The sequence below is a fragment of the Tursiops truncatus genome, chromosome 15 (genome assembly GCF_011762595.2).
Source record: "Tursiops truncatus isolate mTurTru1 chromosome 15, mTurTru1.mat.Y, whole genome shotgun sequence".
Lineage (NCBI taxonomy): Eukaryota > Metazoa > Chordata > Mammalia > Artiodactyla > Delphinidae > Tursiops > Tursiops truncatus.
The window spans coordinates 26,332,785-26,353,021 of record NC_047048.1 but is presented as its reverse complement, the minus strand read 5'-3'; the positions used below and the strand labels follow the sequence as shown (position 1 = coordinate 26,353,021).

The following is a 20,237-nucleotide window of genomic DNA, read 5'->3' as shown; positions in this document are numbered from 1 at the left end:
ATGGTCCCTTGCCTACTGGCTGTACCTTCTGTCTGGAAGCTGCTTTATCCTGCTTCTGTCCTTTCACCCCATACTTCACTCTGTTTTTCAGGTTTTGAATTAGATGTCACTTGCAAGGAAATCTTTCTTACCCCTGGTTCTATACTAGATACCTCCTCACCTTCGTACTTGTACTCCTTGTACACCTTGTACACAAGGTGTACACTGGTACTTGTACTCCTTGTACTTGTACTCCTTGTACACCTTGTACTCCTGTTGCATTGTGATGTAATAATGGTGCTAATTCTCTGGAGCAGGTTTCTCAACCTCAACACTATTGACATTTTGTAAAAATACACCTGTGTAACCTCGGCACTATTGACTTTTTTTTTTTTTTTAACACCTGGTGTTTAATATTCTCCTAGGCCTCTGACACTCGACCTGCTTGGCCTCTGGCCATCGTTCTCTGACATTTGCCCTGCTTTAGCAGTCAACTTATAGACGTGGTTCTAAGTAACCTGCACCAGGTCTCTCTACCTGGGCATTACTGACATTTGGGCCAGATAATTCTTTGTTGTGGAGGGGCTGTCCTCGAGCCTCATATAGGCTGTTTAGCAGCATCCCTGGACTCTACCCCCTGGATTCCAGTAGCACCCTCTCCCTTCCGCCCCACGTGACCACCAGAAATGTCTTCAGGCATTGTTAAATGTCCTCCGGGGGACACAGTCACCCCCAGTCGATCCACTGGTCTAGAAGGAAAGCTCTTTGAGGCAGAGGCTATGCTTGTGTGGACCTTCATAAACCTAGCTTGGCACACGTAGGTCCACTTAAATGTATTGAATTGAGTAACTAGGGGATGAAGGTACTGCGCAGGGAAGGGGATGGGTGGCTGGAAGGTTGAAGAGAAAGGTTAGCTCTTTCAGGACAGGAGGATGAGAGAATATATGGCAGGTGCTTTCTGAGGAACTGAGCTACCACACAGTGGGCTCAGACTCTGTTCTGCCTCTTTGGACGACTGCTTCTTTTGCCTTTTGGGCCATCCCCCAAGGACTTCTTTCTTGCGTTAGAGCTATAGGCACAGAATCTCCTGATTGCTCAGAGGCTTCTTAGAACCAACCAAGAAGCATTTGTTAAAGCACCATGAAAGTAGGGGGCACAGCTATGGGTGAGAAGCAACCCCCGCCATCATTGCTTCAGGCTAGTAGGAAAGACACTAGTGGGTCTTGGAGGCCCTTCCACCCCTCCCTTCCTGGCATACTGCTATTTCTCCTATATCCAGTGTAAATTACATTAGGCCTTTCTATTATGTGGTCCCGTGGCGCCTATTCTTTTCCTTCATAGTATTACAGTTTTTAATTATACATCAATAGTTTTTTTCTATGTTTAATGTTTCTATTCTTTGAGACTATAACTCTATGGAGGAAGGAACAGCGTAGGTTTTGTTCATTTATCCTTCCGTAGCTCCTGGCATGGTATCTGGTGCATTGTAGGCACAGTACATAATTTTTGTAAAAATGAGAATGCATGTGATGGACCCTCCAAGAACCCATATTCCAGTGCAGGAGACAGTGCATACTACAATACCAAGTCTGTACCAAAGGAGCAACAAAGTACGGTGTTGGTTTGGGGAGTAAGAAGGGAGAGAATAAATTGGACTAGAAGTATCTGGGTTGACCTTATGGGAAGAAAATTAGAAAATATGGAAAACTAAGAAGGAAAGAAGAAAAGTTATCCATAGCCAGGGGCTCAATATCGGAAGACAACCATTTTGATAAATTTCAGCCTCTGCTGCTTTTTCTCTTTCTTTAAAATACAAGTTACTTCATGCTTTTGAAATATTTCATGAATACAGAACAGTGTAGAGAATAATATAATCTTTAAACAACTTAGTCAAATTTCAACATTTTGCTACCTTTGCTTTACATTAAAAGCTTAAGACGATATAAAATAAAATATTGCACGTGTATCGCATTTGATGCTTCCTGTGTACCCTCCCAGCTGACATTTCCCCATCTTCCTTATGCAGAGAACCATCATCCTGAAATGGGTGTGTGTCATTCCCATGCTTGGCTTTCTACTTAACATTACATGCATATGTGTTAATAAACAGTGTATGTAGTTTGTGGATCTTGTGTATATATTTCCGCAACTTGAGTTTTCATTTAACATTATGTATGAGCTATATCTGTGTAGAAGTGTGTAGCAGTAATTCTTCCTTTTTGCTCTATGGTATTCCAGGATTGTACTATAGTTTATTCCTTCTCTGTCAGTGGAAGTTTTGGTTATTTTCATGCTTTGCTATTAAACAGTGTTACTGTGAACATGTCTTCTTGAGCATATTTAAGACCTTCTCTAGGGTTTGTACCTAGAGGTAGCATTGCTGGTGCATAGGGCATGTGCATCATTGACTTCACTAGATGTTGCCAGATAATTCCCCAGTGTAGTTGTACAAATTTCAGCCCCTAACAGCACTGTCTGAGAGTTCCTGTTGCTCTGTATCCTTGCCAAGCCTTGGCATTGCCAGACTTTGACATTTTTGCTAATTTGAAATAGTGCATTTCCTTGATTTCTGGTGTGTTTGAGCATCATTTCTTATGTTTATTTGGCTGTTTCAGTTGCCTCTTTTGTGACTTGTATGTTTCTTTTTTTCTCTTTTGTGACTTGTGTTTTTTTTATTGGTTTGATTTTTTCCGCCTTGTATATCTTTAGTACTTTATATATTCTGGCTATTTATCTTAGTTGATACTTTGCATTTCAAATATGTTCTCCCAGTGGCTTATCTTTCCACTTTCTTTATGGTGTGCTTTGTTGGGTACAAGTTTTACATTTTAATCAAGTCATACTTATTCGTCTGTTCATGTATGGTTGGTACTTTTTATACCATGTTTAATAAATTCCTCTGTACTCTGAGTACTTTGGGGTCGTAAAGAGATCCTACCGTATTTTCTTCCAAAAGAAGAGTTCTGCTCTTCAGCATAAGTCTAATCCACATGGAATTTATTTGTGTGTGGGTATGAGATAGGGAACAATTTTCCATGTGAATGTAAACTAGTTGCACGGGCCAGCGTCTCTGATTGCAGAGTCCGTCTTCTCCCCCACTGGTTTGTTATGCCACTTTGTCTTCTGTATCCAGATTGTTTGTTTGTATCCAGATCGCTCACTATGCATGGGCTCTGCTCCACTGGTCCTTAGTATAGCCATGTGTCACTTCTACACTGTCTTAATCACTGTGGCTTTATATCTTTACATATTATGCATGACCCTGTGGTAAGAACCTTGAATAGATGGTTATGATTGGAATTTAAGGTCTGGTGATAGGCTAGTGGGTGGTTGCGTTAGGAAAGTAGGTGGATGGTGATCTGTGGAGGGTTTTGAGGAGAACTTTCAGGGCACAGATTAGATCTGCCGTGGGACCCTGTGGGTTACTGGATACTGACGGGGATCCCAGCAGGGACTGGGGCTGCAATCTTCTAGCAGCAGTCTGGTTTTTCAGAGGGCACTCAGGGTCTCAAAATGGTATTACCTGTGCATTCCCCACAAACTTGTACATGTGCCTTATGTTTTTTTCTGGAGACCTTTCTATTAACTTTTCTTTAAAAATGTTACCTGCTTAAAACCTCACCAGATGCTTCAAACTTCTATCACATGAGAAAGCCCTGAGGAACTGGTTATTATGAACATTCACCACTTTGATGTTACAGCCTTCAGTTGAAAACTGATTCTTAGCATTGTCATTCTCTTTTTCAGTTAAAGTGGCACTTTTTTTTTTTTTTTAAGCTTCAGGCTGGTTTTCTTTTTTCTTCTCTACTTTGTACTGAATTGAATCAGAAAAAAAAAAGAATACTATTTTTAAGTGCTATTATTCTTTTGAAGAAAACCTTCACTTTAAAATGTTTGTCTAAACTGCAGAGGGTTTTCTGTCAACTGTGCTTGCTTCTACTAAGAATGAGTAACATAACCTTTTTTAGATTTTAGAGAACGAGAGCAATGTCACGATGTTCCAAATATATGTCGTTGTCTTCCTTCTTTTGGTGGCATCTGAACTCTTGTTAAGTAGAACTGAATTAGTAAGAATCAAATAACTTGGAGAAAATGGGCAGAATAAAGGTCATTAAGCCCTTATGAAACCTCTGGTGCTTCTGTGGTGTTTGAAAAATAACTATTAAAAGAGGTACAGAATGAGAAAAAAAACCTAAAACATGTTTTTTTCCCAAAGTGGAAATATCTTTATTTTCTTCGCAGACTAGAAAAGTACAACACACTCACTATTAAAAAATTTACACAATACCAAAGCGTATAGAACAGCACTACCCAGTAGAACTTTGTGCAGTGATGGGGACGTTCTGTCCTGTGCTGCCAGGACAGTAGCCCTGAATCACATGTGGCTGCTGAGCACCTGAAATGTGACTGGTGTGACTGCAGAACTGAATTTTTAGTTTTATTGAATTTTAACGATTTTAAATTTAAATAGACACATGTGGCTAGTGGCCACTGTATGGGACACTCAGAGCAATAGCCATTTAGAGTGTATACTTCCATGTCTGTCCCTGTGCATCACTTGATCTCTCTTTGCCTCCTGCCCATTTCTTCTCCTTCTTTGTCTCCTGCCCCATCTCTTCTCCTCTCACCTTCTCTGTTTCTTTGGCATTCAGCCCGCCTTACACACACTCTCCCTGCCTGCCCTTGGCTGCAGCCTACATGCCACTCTCCTTACCTGCCCCATTCTTTCTCTTGACTGCTCTGTGTGTGTGTTATCTGCACACATAATCCATTCTGTTCAGTAGCCACGTTTTTCTACTTAATTTTATATGTATATATATATATATATATCATAGACATTTTCCCTTTTCAGTTTGTATAGCTCTATGTGGTTTTTATTTTGTTATAGCATAATTTCAGTGAAATGAATGTACCAATATTTATTTAACCTACTGATGGTCAATAGATTATTTTCAGTTTTTCTCTATAAATATTTAAAAAATAACTACACTTTTCCCTGTTTTTTCTCCCCCCCCACCGTGTGTTCTTTGAGTACTTTGCTGGTGTGCATGGGCTTGAGTTGTTCAAAACTGAGAAATCTGCCTTTTGTTTTGTATTTTGGTACTTACTGGAATCCCCTTAGCAGTTCAGATAAAGACCTCTCTAGAATCACTTACCTGCAGCCTCCAGGACCATTTAAGGTTGACAGTCTTTAACCATGCAGTGTGCTAAGGAGAAAGAGACTATATGTCGTGCTAACAGGGGTGTCTGCTCACTGCTGTCTACCTCAGATAAGTTGGCGAGGGCAGCTGCCTCTACCTGGGGGCAGGTGTATGTAACAGCCGTACCTGTTACCCTCTGCCCAGCCCTTCCAGAAAGGCCATCTTTGCTTCATGGTCAGAATTCCACTGGGGATAAATACTTGGGGTTCCGGGTCTCTCTTGGATTCGAAAGGAAATCTTAATTCCTACCCAAGGTTTAATGGAAATCCTGGCCTGGCAAAGAAAGAATGGTTATGTCAGCCAACAGGGGCAGCTTGGAGGGGGAACCTCAGAGGAGTTGAGGGCAGCAGTAGGGGTGGGTGAGGGTAAGCAGACTCCCTCTCTGGCTAACACCTCAGTTCTCTCCAGATGGCAGGTTTTTTGTTGTTGTTGTTGTTTTGATTTTTTACCATATCTCCCACAATTTTCTGAAAATACTCTGTTGCCGCTCATCTGATAAAAACTCTTAAAGTCTTTTTCTTCTTAAAATAATTTGATTAATGAAATTCCATATAATAGTTGCTTTTCTTATTTGGCAAATGGGTTTTCATGCACTAAATCTGTTTTAGAAGGTTTGTAATATGCTGAGGTCATTTCCAAGTGATGATTAAAGATTTTTAATCTTTATCTGAAAAATATTTTTCTTAAGGACAGTGATATATTTATAGGAAATAATTAAAATAATGCTGCTTGAAAAACAAAGGGCTTGCGGAACACAGAAACCCAAGCTCCTTCCCCTGCATTGGTTTAGTCATTTCCAGTACAGAAATTGTAGCCCTAAACAATTACTTTCAAGGACTAAATTCTAAATCCTGAACTTTTCTGGCTACTTTAGGAAACAGCTAAAGAGATAACAGTGTTATAAGGAATAAAAGTACATAGACAGCTTTTATTTTACTGATGGTACTTAAAAAAAAAACGACGACTCTGGCAAATTCTTGTAATCACCAAGATTAGTTTGGGTACCTAGTTTTGTTTCATTTTTTCTTTCAGAAAAAAATTGGTGTATATATATACAGCCATGTTATATTGCCAAGTATCTAGAAATCCAAAACCTGGTAAATCTCAAATATTAGAGAAAACAATACAAAATATGAATATTGATTTCAACCTCTGTTACTTTTAGAGCTAGCCTGTATTATGCCTGTGTTAGGGAAATTTAAAAACCCTATTATCATTTATTCATCAGAATGTTTGTGTGTGTATGTGCGTCAGAAGAGTTGGTAGGAATAAACTTTTTATTTGGAAGTTTGAAGTATAATTAGGAAGTCAAGAGAAGCTAGAAATGAGAGCATGAAGTTCTTACGAAATTCAGATAATAATTGCAATATTTCTTGCGTTATTTCACATAGTAGGGAACCAGGAATGTGGCAGACAAAATAATAGTACCAATTTCTAATATTTATTGACTACTTACTATGTGCTCAAAGCTCTGCTCTGCACCTCAACTCCATTCAGTTCTCCCTTGAATCCTGTGAAAGAAGTACCGTTGCCACCCCCATTTTAAACTAAAGATCCTGTGGCTTTGGAAGTTTAAGTGGTTTGCCCACCAGCTAGAAAATTTCGGAGCTGGAATTTGAACCCAGGCAGCCCAGCAAACAGAAGAAAGCTTTCACCACCACAGGTCTTGTATGACAAGGTCTCTCATGAAATACGAGCTGAATGCTGTGACGGTTAGATGAATGCATCAGCCAGGAAGCAACCATAACTAAAAACGAAGGCAATGAGCAATTATTGAATGCCTGCTCAGTGCCAAGCACGATTCCAAGCACTTGACATATATTGCCTCGTTTAATTTGCACCCCGCAAGGGAGATATCGTTTACACCCATTTTACAAAGAAGTTTAGGGAAGTTAAATAACTCGCCCACAGTTAAGCTTCATTGCAACTCATGAAGTCGGGATCGTGCGTGGTAATGGATTAACATTAATTTAAGAAAGATTTTTATTAGTTTATTGCAAGGACTTCCCTAGTTCTCTTCAATTCAATATTTTAATCACTGACTAAGAAGAATATACAAAAGGCAAACAAATTTCGGATGACACAGCGATGAGAGTATGTATATATTGGAGGATGGAACAATATTCACAAAATTCTTTGTTTTGATTTGTTTCCTTTTTACATTCACATGTTCAAAGATAATAATAAAACAATACTAAAAACCACTCTCACCTCTGGCAGCAGCCACCGCATTGCGCACCCCATTCACACTCACTCACATAGTTGAAAACGGCTCTACTGCTTTCTTGTGTCTTCATTCAGAGTTTCTTTTTAGCAAAAATGAATGTGTTTATATTCTTTTTCTCTTTTTCTAATTCACTGTTTCACTTACCAATAAATCAGATATCTTTCCACATCTCTATTACCCGGAGAGCTTCTCATTCTTTCTTACAACTGTGTCGTATTATATTGTATGGATGTACAGTAATTTATTTAACCCGTTCCCTGTTGCTCTTGACTGGAGTTGTTTCTGATTGGTTGCTATTAAAAATCATGCTGCAATGAATAATCTTATACAGCATCACTAAATTTATTTTTAATATACACATATGTCAATGTTTCTGACGTACAGTTCTGATTTTTGACAAATATATAGGGTCGTGTAACCACACCCACAGTCAAGATACAGAACAGTTCCATCCCCCTGAAACTCCCTTGTTTTCCTCTTTGGTATCAGCCCCACTCCTGGCAGCCAGGGATCCATTCTCTGTACCGGTAGCTTTGGCTTTCTTGCAGCGTCCCTGTACTGAAGCCCTCTGAGGGTGGCTTCTTTGACTTAGCATAACACATCTGAGATTCTGCCTGAATTGTTGCAGTTGTCAGTGGCTCATCTCTGTTATTGCTCGGTGGTGTTCTGCGATACACATGCACCACACTGTTTTATTCCATTCAAACTGAAGGATGTTTGGGTTGTTTCCAGTTTTTGGCAATTATCAATAAAGCTCCTATAAGCATTCACACACAGATTACAATACTTTTTGAAAGCAGCCTTATTGAGGTATCATTTACATACCATAAGATTCACTCGTGTAAAAGTGTAAACTTTAATGGTTTTTGGTAAATTTACAGAGTTGGGCAACCATCACTACAATCTGATTTTACATTTCATCACACCAAAAAGAAATCTTTGACCATTTACAGTTAATCCCTATTCCCATCTCCAACCCTAGAAAACCACTCATCTGTTTTCTGCCTCTACAGATTTGTTTTTTCTGGAAATTTCATATAAATGGAATCATACAACATGTGTTCTTTGACATCTGGCTTCTTCCACTTAGCATAATGTTTTTTGGTTTTGTTTGTGTTATATCAGTATTTCTTTCCTTTTTTTTGGTGGCCGAATAATATTCCATTGGGATATACCACATTTTGTTAATCCATTCACTAATTAATGGACATTTAAGTTGTTTATAGTTTTGAGCTATTATGCATAATGCTGCTATAAACGCTTGTTTACAAATCTTTGTGTGGATTTTATGTTTTCATTTCTCTTGGTTAGATAATGAGGAGTGGAATTGCTGGATCATGGTAAAATTACCTTTTTTTTTTTTTTGCGGTACGCGGGCCTCTCACTGTTGTGGCCTCTCCCGTTGCGGAGCACAGGCTCTGGACGCGCAGGCTCAGCGGCCATGGCTCACGGGCGCAGCCGCTCCGCGGCATGTGGGATCTTCCCAGACCGGGGCACGAACCCGTGTCCCCTGCATCGGCAGGCGGACTCCCAACCACTGCGCCACCAGGGAAGCCCCCATGGTAAAATTATATTTAACACTTTAAGGAACTACCAAATGAAATGGTTTTCCAAAGTAGCTGTATCATTTTACATTCTCACCAGCACTGTGTGAAGGTTCCTGTTTCTCCATCCACGTCCTTGCCAACATTTTTTATTGTCTGTCTTTTTTACTGTAGCCATTCTAGTGTCAAGTGGTATCTCATTGTGGTTTTAATTGCATTTTCCCTAGTGACTGATGATACTGATCATCTTTTCATGTGTTTATCAGGCATTTGTATATCTTTTGTGAAATGCTTATTCAAATATTTTGCCCATTTTTAAATTGGAATTTTTTTGTCTTTTATTTTGAATGTTAAATCCTTTATATTCTGGATGCAGTGAGCTCCTTACCAAATAGATGTGATTTGCAAAATGCCACAGAATATGTTTTTTTAAATGAAGATTCAGTAGTTTTTTTATTGAATAAATGCTTCTCCGTTTGGTATATGCCTTTCATCAATTTCTGGAGTTTTGAAAAGGTTGTTTTTGGCAATTTTGTCTTGTTTTATCATTGCCGTTAGAGACAGGATTTGCTGAGCTCTTTTCTCTGCCATTCTAGAAGTCCCACCTACAGTTTCATTTTGAACATGTAAATTCCCAGACGATAAATTGCTAGGTCAAAGAGTTAGTGCATTTGTAATTTTAATAGATGTTGACAAATTTTTATCCGTAAAGGTTGTACCATTTTATATTCCTCTAATTTATGAGGTAAGGCCCAGTCTTGCCAATCTGTGTTCTTAAACTTTCAGAATTTTGCCAATCTAAATGAAATCGGTTTCTCGTGGTAATTTTAACATTTCTTTCTTCGTGAGGAGGGTTGGGCATCTTGTCATATTTTAAAAGAACATTCCTTTTCTCTGAGCTTTATTCATATTCTTTGCTCATTTAAAAATCTCGATTATCGATCTTTTCCTTTTCTGTTTGTAGGAGCTTATTTCTGTGTATTGTAAGTTGCAAATACAGACTTCCTGGTAAGTCACTTTTCATCTTGTTTATGGTTTTCTTGGCATGTAAAGTTTATATGAATATACATATAAATACATATGCATATATAATTTATCCATCTTGTTTTATGGCTTTAGGAGTTGGAGTGATGGAAAGGTTTTCCCAACTCCAAGGCTATGGAGGACTTCCCATATTTTCTTCTATAACCTTTTTCGTCTCATATTTTAACCTTTAAATCTCTGATTCATGAGCCATTTATCCTGCTGAACTATGTTAGGTTTGGTTCTAACTTTTTTTTCCCTCAAATGGCTACTCAGTTATCCCAGTACCTTTCTTCAAAAAGTCCGTGTTTTTAACTCTAATTTGCAATTCCAACTTCATTATATAATAAATTTCTATGCATATATGTATCTAATTTTTAGACATTCTCTTCTGTATCATTTGTCTTCCTGTCTCTCACTTCGTATACTAATATCATACTGTTTTAATCATTGAGGTATTGTAATATATTTTAATATATGCTAGATCTAGTAGCACTCCTCTTTTTCATTGGTTTTCCAGACAACTTCTGCTTGTTTTGTTTTGTTTTTTTCTTTTCCATAAGGGCTTTAGAATTAACTTGTCTAGGTTCCCCACCCCACTTCCAAAGGAAAAATAATCTTTTTTGTATTTTTATTTCAATCATTTAAATTTTATAAGTTGAATTAGGCAGAACAGACATCTTTGTGATGCTGAGTCTTTCTATCCAATAATATAATACACTCTAGTTCTTCAAGTCTTCTCTGGAGTTCTTCAGTCATGTTTTAACATTTTCCTTATAAAGATTTTATACATTCCCAGTTACATTTATTTCTAGATATTTTATCTTTTTGTTGCTATCATCAATGGGGTTTTTTCTTCCACTACATCTTCTATAAACGGTTATTTGTGTAAAAGATCATAAGTGAGTGAAGCAATGGGCTGTATATAATAAGAGCTACTTTAATAGAGATCGATGTGAGGCCCTGACCTTGGATCAAAACAGACAAAAAATCAGTTCAACAGGAAGAGGATGAGGAGCATTGTGATTGGAGAAAACATTACAACAGTAGCTACTCGTGTGCTTACGTTTAACCTTTGTCATAATCCCATGAGTTGGGTACTATGACCCCAATTTATAAATGAAGAATTAAGCTTTATTGAGGTTATACACTTTACTGAAGGTCATATAGCTTCTTAGTGATAGTGCTGAATTTTGTCTCCGTATTTGTCTAATTCCAAAACCTTAACTCTTAACTGATATCCTGTACTATACCATTTCCTGTGGAAAAGGATTTTATTCAAAGTTTATACATAGGAACTCACACCAAATTAATAAAAGCCTCGCTAGTGAGTGACACAGTCTTCCTACATTTCTCAACAGTTCATGTATACCGTCATTGGAGGACTGGATATAGTTCTGGGTCTCATAATTAAGAAAATGTAGATAAACTGTCTCTTAACTAATCCAGGCTAGTATGACCAGGACTGTGAAAAGTGAAACCATGATTTAAAATAAAATTGTCAAATGATTTAATAAGCTCACAGAAGACTGAGAATCAACTATGATTTTCTTTAGTATTTCCAGTGTTGAAAAATTAATTGGACTTAGTCTTCATGATCCCAGATGTAGACTCTGGGATTAAGGAGTACATGTTGCCTAGAGTCAGGATTCCAGTTACTATTGTTGTGTAGCACATCACCCCAAAACTTAGTGGCTGAAACCCACAACAATTACTTATATCTTCTATGACCTCTGTGGATCAGGGATTTGAGGAGGGTTCAGCTGGGCAGTTCTGGCTTGGTTTCTGTTTTGGTTGCAGTCAGACAGTGGCTGAAACTGCAACAGCAAGGGAAGGTGGCTGAAGTAGCTGGTGATTGGCTGGGCATCTCTGTCTGTCTCTTCACTTCAGCTTAGTCATGGGCTAGTTTTGGTTTTCTCACCGTATAGCAGCCTCAGGGCAGTCAGATGGCTTATGTGGCATCTCAGCAGCTCCAAAGATGAATATTCCAAGAGACCTAGGCAGACCTATTATGACCTAATCTTGTAAGTCATGTAACATCCCTTACCCTGTAGCACAGACTAGCACAAATTCAAGCAGAGGCAGCTTAGTCCCCACCTTTTGATGAGAAGAATGCTGAAGTCACATTGTAAGAAGAATATGTAGGGTTGAAGATAGTGTCATGTCTTCTTTTTGAAACTACAACCTACTGCAGTGATGGTTTCCTTTCAGTGTGAGGAAGGGCATTGTGGTAGAATTCTCTGAGATGAAAAGGACTGCCTGTGGAGGAGTGAGACATTTTCATCATTGGGTATGTTCAGAAGGCGGCGACGTGTGCACAGGGTATGGTGGTTCTGATATCTGAAGCGATTTTCGTCCTCTTATACTCTGGTGTTGTAGAAATGCTTCTGGGAACGTTTAAGCTTAACTAGTTTGAACATAATAAGTGCTTTTTGAAATTTATGAATACCACACATTGTAAGGATAATGTGGATACTGTGCATTAAGATGTATATTGTATCACTTTGTGAAAAGTTTGGAAATTTAAGAATATCTTTTCCAAAAAACTGAAATCAATAACCTAACTTGCCACCTTAACAAAACTAGAAGAGAAGAACAAACTAGACCCAAGACAAGCAGAAGGAAGGAAATAATAAAGATTAGAGCAGAACTAAATAATAAAGAAAACAGAGAAAATCAGTGAAGCCAAAAGTAGGTTTTTGGTTTTGGTTTTGTTTTTTTGCGGTACGCGGACCTCTCACTGTTGTGGCCTCTCCCGTTGCGGAGCACAGGCTCTGGACGCACAGGCCCAGCGGCCATGGCCCACGGGCCCAGCTGCTCCACGGCATGTGGGATTCTCCTGGACCGGGGCACAAACCCATGTCCCCTGCATCGGCAGGCGGACCCCCAACCACTGCGCCATCAGGGAAGCCCCAAAAGTAGGTTTTTTGAATAGATTAAAAAAAGGGGACAAAGCTTTAGTTAGACTAAGAAAAAAAGAGAAAAGATTCAAATTACCAAAATCAGGAATGAAAGTGGGGACATTACTACTGATGTTATAGAAATAAAAAGGATTATAAGGGGATACTATGAACAGTTGCATGTCAACAAATTAGACAACCCAGATGAAACGGACCAATTTCTAGAAAGATGCAAACTACCAAAACTGACTCAAGAAGAATCAGAAAATCTGAAATAGACCTATAGCAAAGAAATTGAATGAGTAATCATACAACTTCCCAAAAAGAAAAGCCCAGAACCAGATGGCTCCACCAATTTAAAGAAGAATTAACTCCAATTCTTTGTAAACTCCTCCAAAAAATAGAAGACAAGAAAACATTCAACTCATTCTTTGAGGCCAGTATTACATTGATACCAAAACCAGTTAAAGACAGCACATGAAAAGAAAATTAGACTATATGCCTTCTAAATATAATGTAAAAATCTTCAACAAAACACTAACAGCCCAAATCCAGCAGCTTATAAAAAGGATTATATACCACGGCCAAGTGGGATTTATCACAAGAATGCAAAGTTGATTTAACATCTAAAAATCAATTAATGTAATACACTATATAGCAGAATAAAGAGGCGGGAAACCCACAATTATCTCAATGAATACAGAAAAAGCATTTGACAAAATCCAACACCCTTTTGTGATAAAAACACCCAAAATATTAGGAATAAAAGAGAACTTTCCCAGCCTGATAAAGGGCATCTGTGAAACACCTACAGCTAGCATCATACTAATGGTGAAAGACTGAAAGCTTTCCCACTTGGATTAGAAACAAGAAAGGATATCCACTCTTGCCACTTCTATTCAACATTGTACAGAGTGTCTAGCCAGGGAAATAATGCAAGAAAAGAAATAAAAGTCATCCAGATTAGAAAGGAAGTAAAACTATTTGAATGAAATGTCTAGAATAGGCAAATACATAGAGACAAGAAAGTAGGTGAGTGGTAGCAAGGGCTGGGGGTGGGTAGTCACTTCCTGGCTGGCAAGTGACTACTAATGGGGGTGGGATTTCTTTTAGATATGATGAAATGTTCTGGAATAAGATAGTGATGGTTGCATACCTTGTGACTGTACTAAAAATCACTGAATTCTACACATTAAAATGGTGAATTTTATGTTATGTGAATTATATCTCAATTAACAACAACAAAAAACACTTATCCACAACTGTTGTTTCACAGCTGATTGAAATTGCTGTTTTGTCATGTATGCCAAAGTGCGTTTAATGGAGAGAAGAATTCACAGGTATTTTGAAAGGACTGTGATACACTGAGAATAGATTATTTCGTATTTAACGGCATTAGAAACTTATGTATAATTGTACTATCTGCTAGAGTACTGTTATAAAACTCTGAATATTAACATTTATTTGGTATGTACTCTGAACTGTTGTCTCAGAGTACAATATTAACGCATTTTGCATGAAGTTAGACAGTAATGAAATAATATCTATGAAGTAATTTGTATTAACAGACTCCAGAAAACTTAAAAAGATCAGGTTTCCAATTTGAAGTGCCCTTGGCATCAACATCAATTTTAAAATGTTTCGGGGTGGAACCTGTCTTATCCATCCTAAACTTGGTTGGTTTGAGGGATGACCAGCCTTTTCCAACCCCTTTGTCCCAGGACACACTGAATGGGCGTGATGAGGAGGTGACACTGAAGTGTGGTGATGCATTTCTGCTCTCACTAACTAACCAAAAGTCAGCTGTGTTTATTCCTAAATATGTTTATGCCAGTAATGGTAGTAATCATAATTATGCAGTTTAACTAAATATTATGTAAACTGATGAACTATGAATGCAAAAATGTTAAGTGTCTGGGACCACAAAGCCATGTTACTTAATACTATTGAATTGGGTGTGGGCGAGAAACTAAATAAATTGGGTTCAGAATTGTAAAAATATAGACACACGCTGTGCTCAAAATCTTTTAAATTTTTGTTCTACTTTAAAGAAATGGAAACTAGGAGTCATAGATAGTGGTGGTTTGTGCCAGAGAGCTGACACATCTGCAAAGAGATGGCCTTGACCCTGTGTTGGAATACTGGCAAACACATGGACATCTCTGCATTCTAACTTAAAAGAAAATGTCTTAAGATTTATGTGTATCAGTTGTAATGACTCCTCTATTTAACTGAGTTTTTCAGTTTACCAACTTACTATCTGGCATGGTTGCCTCAGACAAGAGGGTTTCTCTTGGGATTAATTAGGAACCAAAGAACTAGATTATAAGTTAGGGGGACTCATACAGAGGAGGACTCATAGTCCCAGCTCTGCTACTTAACTAGTCAAGATAGCTTGGACAAGTAAATTAAACTTCATCTTTCTTCATGTATTTTACAATACTTTGTTTAATATCTTTGTTTAAATTTAAATTCAAATTCACTGATTTCTAATACCAAGAAGTGTAAAGAGCTAGAAAACAGCAAGAAGAGACTGCCCTTCTTTTAATGGCCCTTTCTCTTCCCCTTTCTTTCTCTGTTTTTCTCTTTCCTTCTTCCCTTCCTCCTCTTCCCTTCTACCTCCTCTCCCTGCCTTAGAAATAGGAGTACAGTATATTTTTTATCTGTTAAGTAAACATTTGTTTAATCTGTTTATAAATATTTACTTCTTAGCATTTAGATCAAAGGCTAATTTATGGTTTAACAAAACTAGTTTTTTAACCCAGTATTTGATAAATATGGAAATCATCTCAGCTTAAAATTAATCCTCCAATCAGTGCTTATTCTCTGAGAATCACTCATTTTGAATAAACTTGGAAAATGCAGTTGTTCAAGCTAAAAAGACTTGGGTTTTGGGTGTTTTACTTGGGGAACAAATAAAATTTTCTAGTTCTTTGTGTCTTTTTAGATAGTAATTTAAAAGCCACATGTGTTTTAAACTTTTGCTAATTCATATTTTTATTTATAGATGGATTACAATGAATATTTCAGAAACATTCTTTATGTAAATGTTAGTTACAATACTTCAGAATGTCTCACTGTGGAGAGTGTTAGGTATGCATTTTGCTCCATGTTACGTTCGTTTGAAACATGTCTGCCGTAAGCAAGTTAAAAAAAAATAAACCATCACATTGGCATGTTTAGAGCTATAACAGCCACTTCAAGCACAGAAGAGCAGTTATATAACTTCTTCTATGTAGTGTATTGTCCGTGTTCTGTATATTTATAGTACATTTAGGCTATGTATTTAATGGCTACATGTAAAAATCCAACCGCTACAAATAAAAACCCTGCTTATAAGTTGTTTATTTGAAAGAATTATAACCTGATGTCAGAAACGTGTCCTGTTTATGTGCAGTACATCTACAATTTTAGATTTCATCTTCTTCCAATCTGGAGTTTAATTCCAGCTGCACCTTGAGTGTTTGCTCGAGGAGAGTGTTTTCTTCATCTTACTGTCGTAACTGCCTGATGGACAGGGTCTTTACACGGAGGTGTGACTGAGCTGGCCGTGGGTCCCCAGTGCGTGTGTGAAGAGTCGCGCCCACGGAGCCTTCCACAGCTGCCTCTCCCCTCTGCACCACTTCCTCCTACCCCAGTAACATCTGTCCCTCCCAGTCATTTGCTCCAACTCATTTGAGCTTTGGCACATAAATGTATTATTTTAGAAGGACTACGGGCTCTGAAGTTGGACTCCTGGCTTTTGCGCTAATCTCTCACTTTTGTTTAATCTTTCCAAGCCTTGGTTTTCTCACCTGTAAAATGAGAGTAATACCTGCCCACAGGGAGGTCATTAGGGCAAAGGTAAGGAAAGCATAGAGTAAAAAACTTAGTGCCAAACTGAATACATAGAAATGTAGTAAATATTCTTCCCTTTTCTTCTTTTCATTTGTCATTTCCATTTTTTTGAATTAGGAAACCAGATTCCTGAGAGGTTAAGTGATTTGCTTCAAACCAAATAGCTATCCCGTCAGTCACAGCCTTTCTCAGAGCTCCCTCTGAAGGGCCTATAGTCTCTCACAGTGAACACTCATCTTCCCCACTACTCATCCCTGCCTGCCAGCTTTTCCAGCTGCCCAGGTCAGCCACCTTCAATTCTTTATTCTCCTTTACCTTTCAACTGAGCCAGTCATTAAGCCTTGAAATGTTGTCTCTGAATTATTTTTTGAATTTATTCCCCTTTCTGCATTTCCACTATCTTAACTTAGTCTGTCAGCTTTTCAACATGAGTGAGATTCTTAAAAATGTTGGCCAAAAAGTTCGTTCGGTTTCTTTTTCTGTTAACCTGGCTCTAGTAGCGCTTAGTTGTCTTTAACTTCATTTGAAACAATTTTGTTAGATTGTTTGTGACGGCTGTCATATCAGCGTGCATTTAAAAAAAACTTATCAAAATTGGTTTTTGTGTAGCCATTTTAATATTGAAGATGGAAGAAAAACAACGGTTTCGGCATGTTATGCTTTATTATTTCAGGAAGGGTAAAAACGCAGCTGAAACGCAAAAAAAAAGATTTGTGCAGTGTATGGAGAAGGTACTGTGACTGATTGAACGTGTCAAAAGTGGTTTGTGAAGTTTTGTACTGGAGATTTCTTGCTGGACAATGCTCCACGGTCGAAGTTGATAGCGATCAAATTGAGTCATTGAGAACGATCAATGTTATACCACGTGGGAGATAGCCGACATACTCAAAATACCCAAATCAAGCGTTGAAAATCATTTGCACCAGCTTGGTTATGTGAATAGCTTTGATGTTTGGGTTCCACATAAGTTAAGCAAAAAAAACCTTTACTGTATTTCGGCATGCAATTCTCTGCTGAAACGTAATGAAAACGTTCCATTTTTAAAACAAATTGTGACGAGTGATGAAAAGTGGATACTGTACAACAATTTGGAACGGAAGAGATCGTGGGGCAAGCGAAATGAACCACCACCAACCACACCAAAGGCTGGTCTTCGTCCAAAGAAGGTGATGTTGTGTACAGTGGGGTTGGAAGGGAGCCCTCTATTATGAGCTCCTTCCGGAAAACCAAACGATTAATTCCAACAAGTACTGCTCCCACTTAGACCAACTGAAAGCAGCACTCGACAAAAAGCGCCTGGAATTAGTCAACAGAAAGCGCATAATCTTCCATCAGGATAATGTGAGACCGCATGTTTCTTTGATGACCAGGCAAAAACTGTTACAGCTAGGCTGGGAAGTTCTGATTCATCCACCATATTCACCAGACACTGCACCTTCGGACTTCCATTTATTTCGGTCTTTACAAAATTCTCTTAATGGAAAATATTGCAATTCCCTGGAAGACTGTAAAAGGCACCTGGAACAGTTCTTTGCTCAAAAAGATAAAAAGTTTTGGGAAGATGGATTTACGAAGTTGCCTGAAAAATGGCCGAAGGTAGTGGAACAAAACAGTGAATACGTTGTTCAATAAAGTTCTTGGTGAAAGTGAAAAATGTGTCTTTTATTTTTACTTAAAAACCAAAGGAACTTTTTAGCCAACCCAATAACAGCTTGGACTAATCAGTAACCATATTTTATTTATTAACTTTTTTATTGAGGTATAGTTGGTTTACAATATTAGTTTCAGGTGTACAACAAAGTGATTCAAAATATTTATAGATTGTACTCCATTTATAGTTATTATAAAACATTGGCTATATTCCCTATGCTGTACAATAGATCCTTCTAATTTATTTTATACAGAGTAGTTTGTACCTTTTAATCCCCTACCCCTATCTTGTCCCTCCCCCTCTTCCTTCTTCCCGCTTGTAACCTGTATCTGTGAGTCTATTTCAGTTTTGTTGTATTCACTTGTTTTATTTTTTAGATTCCACATATAAGTGATAACATACAGCATTTGTCTTTCTCTGTCTGACTTATTTCACTAAACATAATACCCTCCAGGTCTATCCATGTTATTGGAAATGGCATTATTTCATTCTTTTTTGTGGCTGAGTAGTATTCCATTGTGTATATATACCGCATCTTTATCCATTTGTCTGTTGATGGACCCTTAGGTTGCTTCCGTACCGTGGCTATTGTAAATAGTGCCGCTATGAACATTGGGGTGCATGTATCTTTTCAAATAAGTGTTTTTGTTTTCTTCGGATATATACCCAGGAGTGGGATTGCTGGATCATCTGGTAGCTCTGTTTTTAGTTTTTTGAGGAACCTCCATACTGTTTTCCATAGTGGCTGCACCAATTTACACTCCCACCAACAGTGTAGGAGGGTTCCCTTTTCTCCACATCCTTGCCAACATTGATTATTCAACATGAGATTTTTATCGGTAACATACCTCTGCCAGAATGATCTTTCTAAAATACAAATCTGATCATATCACTGTTTCTTAACACTTCTTCACAACTGTGCTTTAACTCACTGCACCAGCCTTGTCTTCTGCTTCTCCATGTTATGCTCTTTCTACACTGGCCCCATCAGACGTTTTGCTATTGGATGATAGCTGTTCATGCCACTGTACTTTTACTAATAAGAAAAACTTCTGTGTCTGCAAAGTCCTTTTCATCCTGGGAGACTTTCCTAACTTACCCAAATACAATTAGACATTTAATTCTTTTGGTTTCCACAGCACTTTGTACCTACTTATATTGTGTTGTTTTCACACTTGCTATAATAATTTGGTTCTGACCTCTCTTCTCACTCATTGGGCAAATGATTTGTCCTCTCTATAAAATAAGAGGGTTCCACTAGATCAATGATTCTCAGCACTGGCTACACATTAGAATCATTCTTTTCAAGTAACTGTATCAAAATCTATGGAGAGACTCTCCTTTACCCCTACCCATTAGGAATTTTTTTTTTTTAAGTTCTTCAAATGATTATCATATTGTGAGGAGGGTTGAGAAGCACCTACTAGGCATAGATTCTAAGATACCTTTCAGCTAAAATGTTCTGTTATTCTGTGAACTTCCATAGTCTTTGAACATATAAGTGCATTCAAGTAATCAAAACAGGAATTAAATTAGAAAAAATAGGGGAACAAAAATACTTTTCATAATAATAATAGTTAATGAAAACAGTATGTAGTAAAATAATATTTGTGTATAAACATGTGCTTTTAGAACTCTGATTCTCTGGTTCCATCCTAATTGTTACGAGTGAATATGGACAAATTGGATGAAGTGTTCCTCTTTGTGATTGTTTTTTTTTCCCCAGTTATAAAACTGGGAGGAGAATGTTACTTATACAAAAATGTAAACAGACTTGATCCTGAATTCTTGATACCATTAAGAAATTTTATTTAGAACACAATACAGAAACAGCTGTATAATATTTAGAAAATATCTTTGCATATACAGTTGACA

The 20,237-nt window shown here is 37.8% G+C and overlaps 1 protein-coding gene across 8 annotated transcripts in view; it reads left to right on the top strand.

Annotated features, from left to right (window-relative positions):
- The window catches only part of MRTFB (myocardin related transcription factor B), a 281,350-nt gene that overhangs the window by 122,781 nt on the left and 138,332 nt on the right, over positions 1-20,237 (top strand). Inside the window, exon 1 of one of the 8 annotated variants that reach the window (XM_033840239.2) lies at positions 9,916-9,959. The exons of 6 other annotated variants lie outside the window; for them this stretch is intronic. Coding sequence is in view for 1 of the 2 variants with exons in the window: in XM_073792292.1 (XP_073648393.1) it covers positions 12,220-12,264 (45 nt within the window). In the remaining variant the exon portion in view is untranslated. Of the gene's footprint in view, positions 1-9,915; positions 9,960-12,095; positions 12,265-20,237 lie in introns of those variants that run through there. One more of the 8 variants, XM_073792292.1, reaches the window with a different exon arrangement.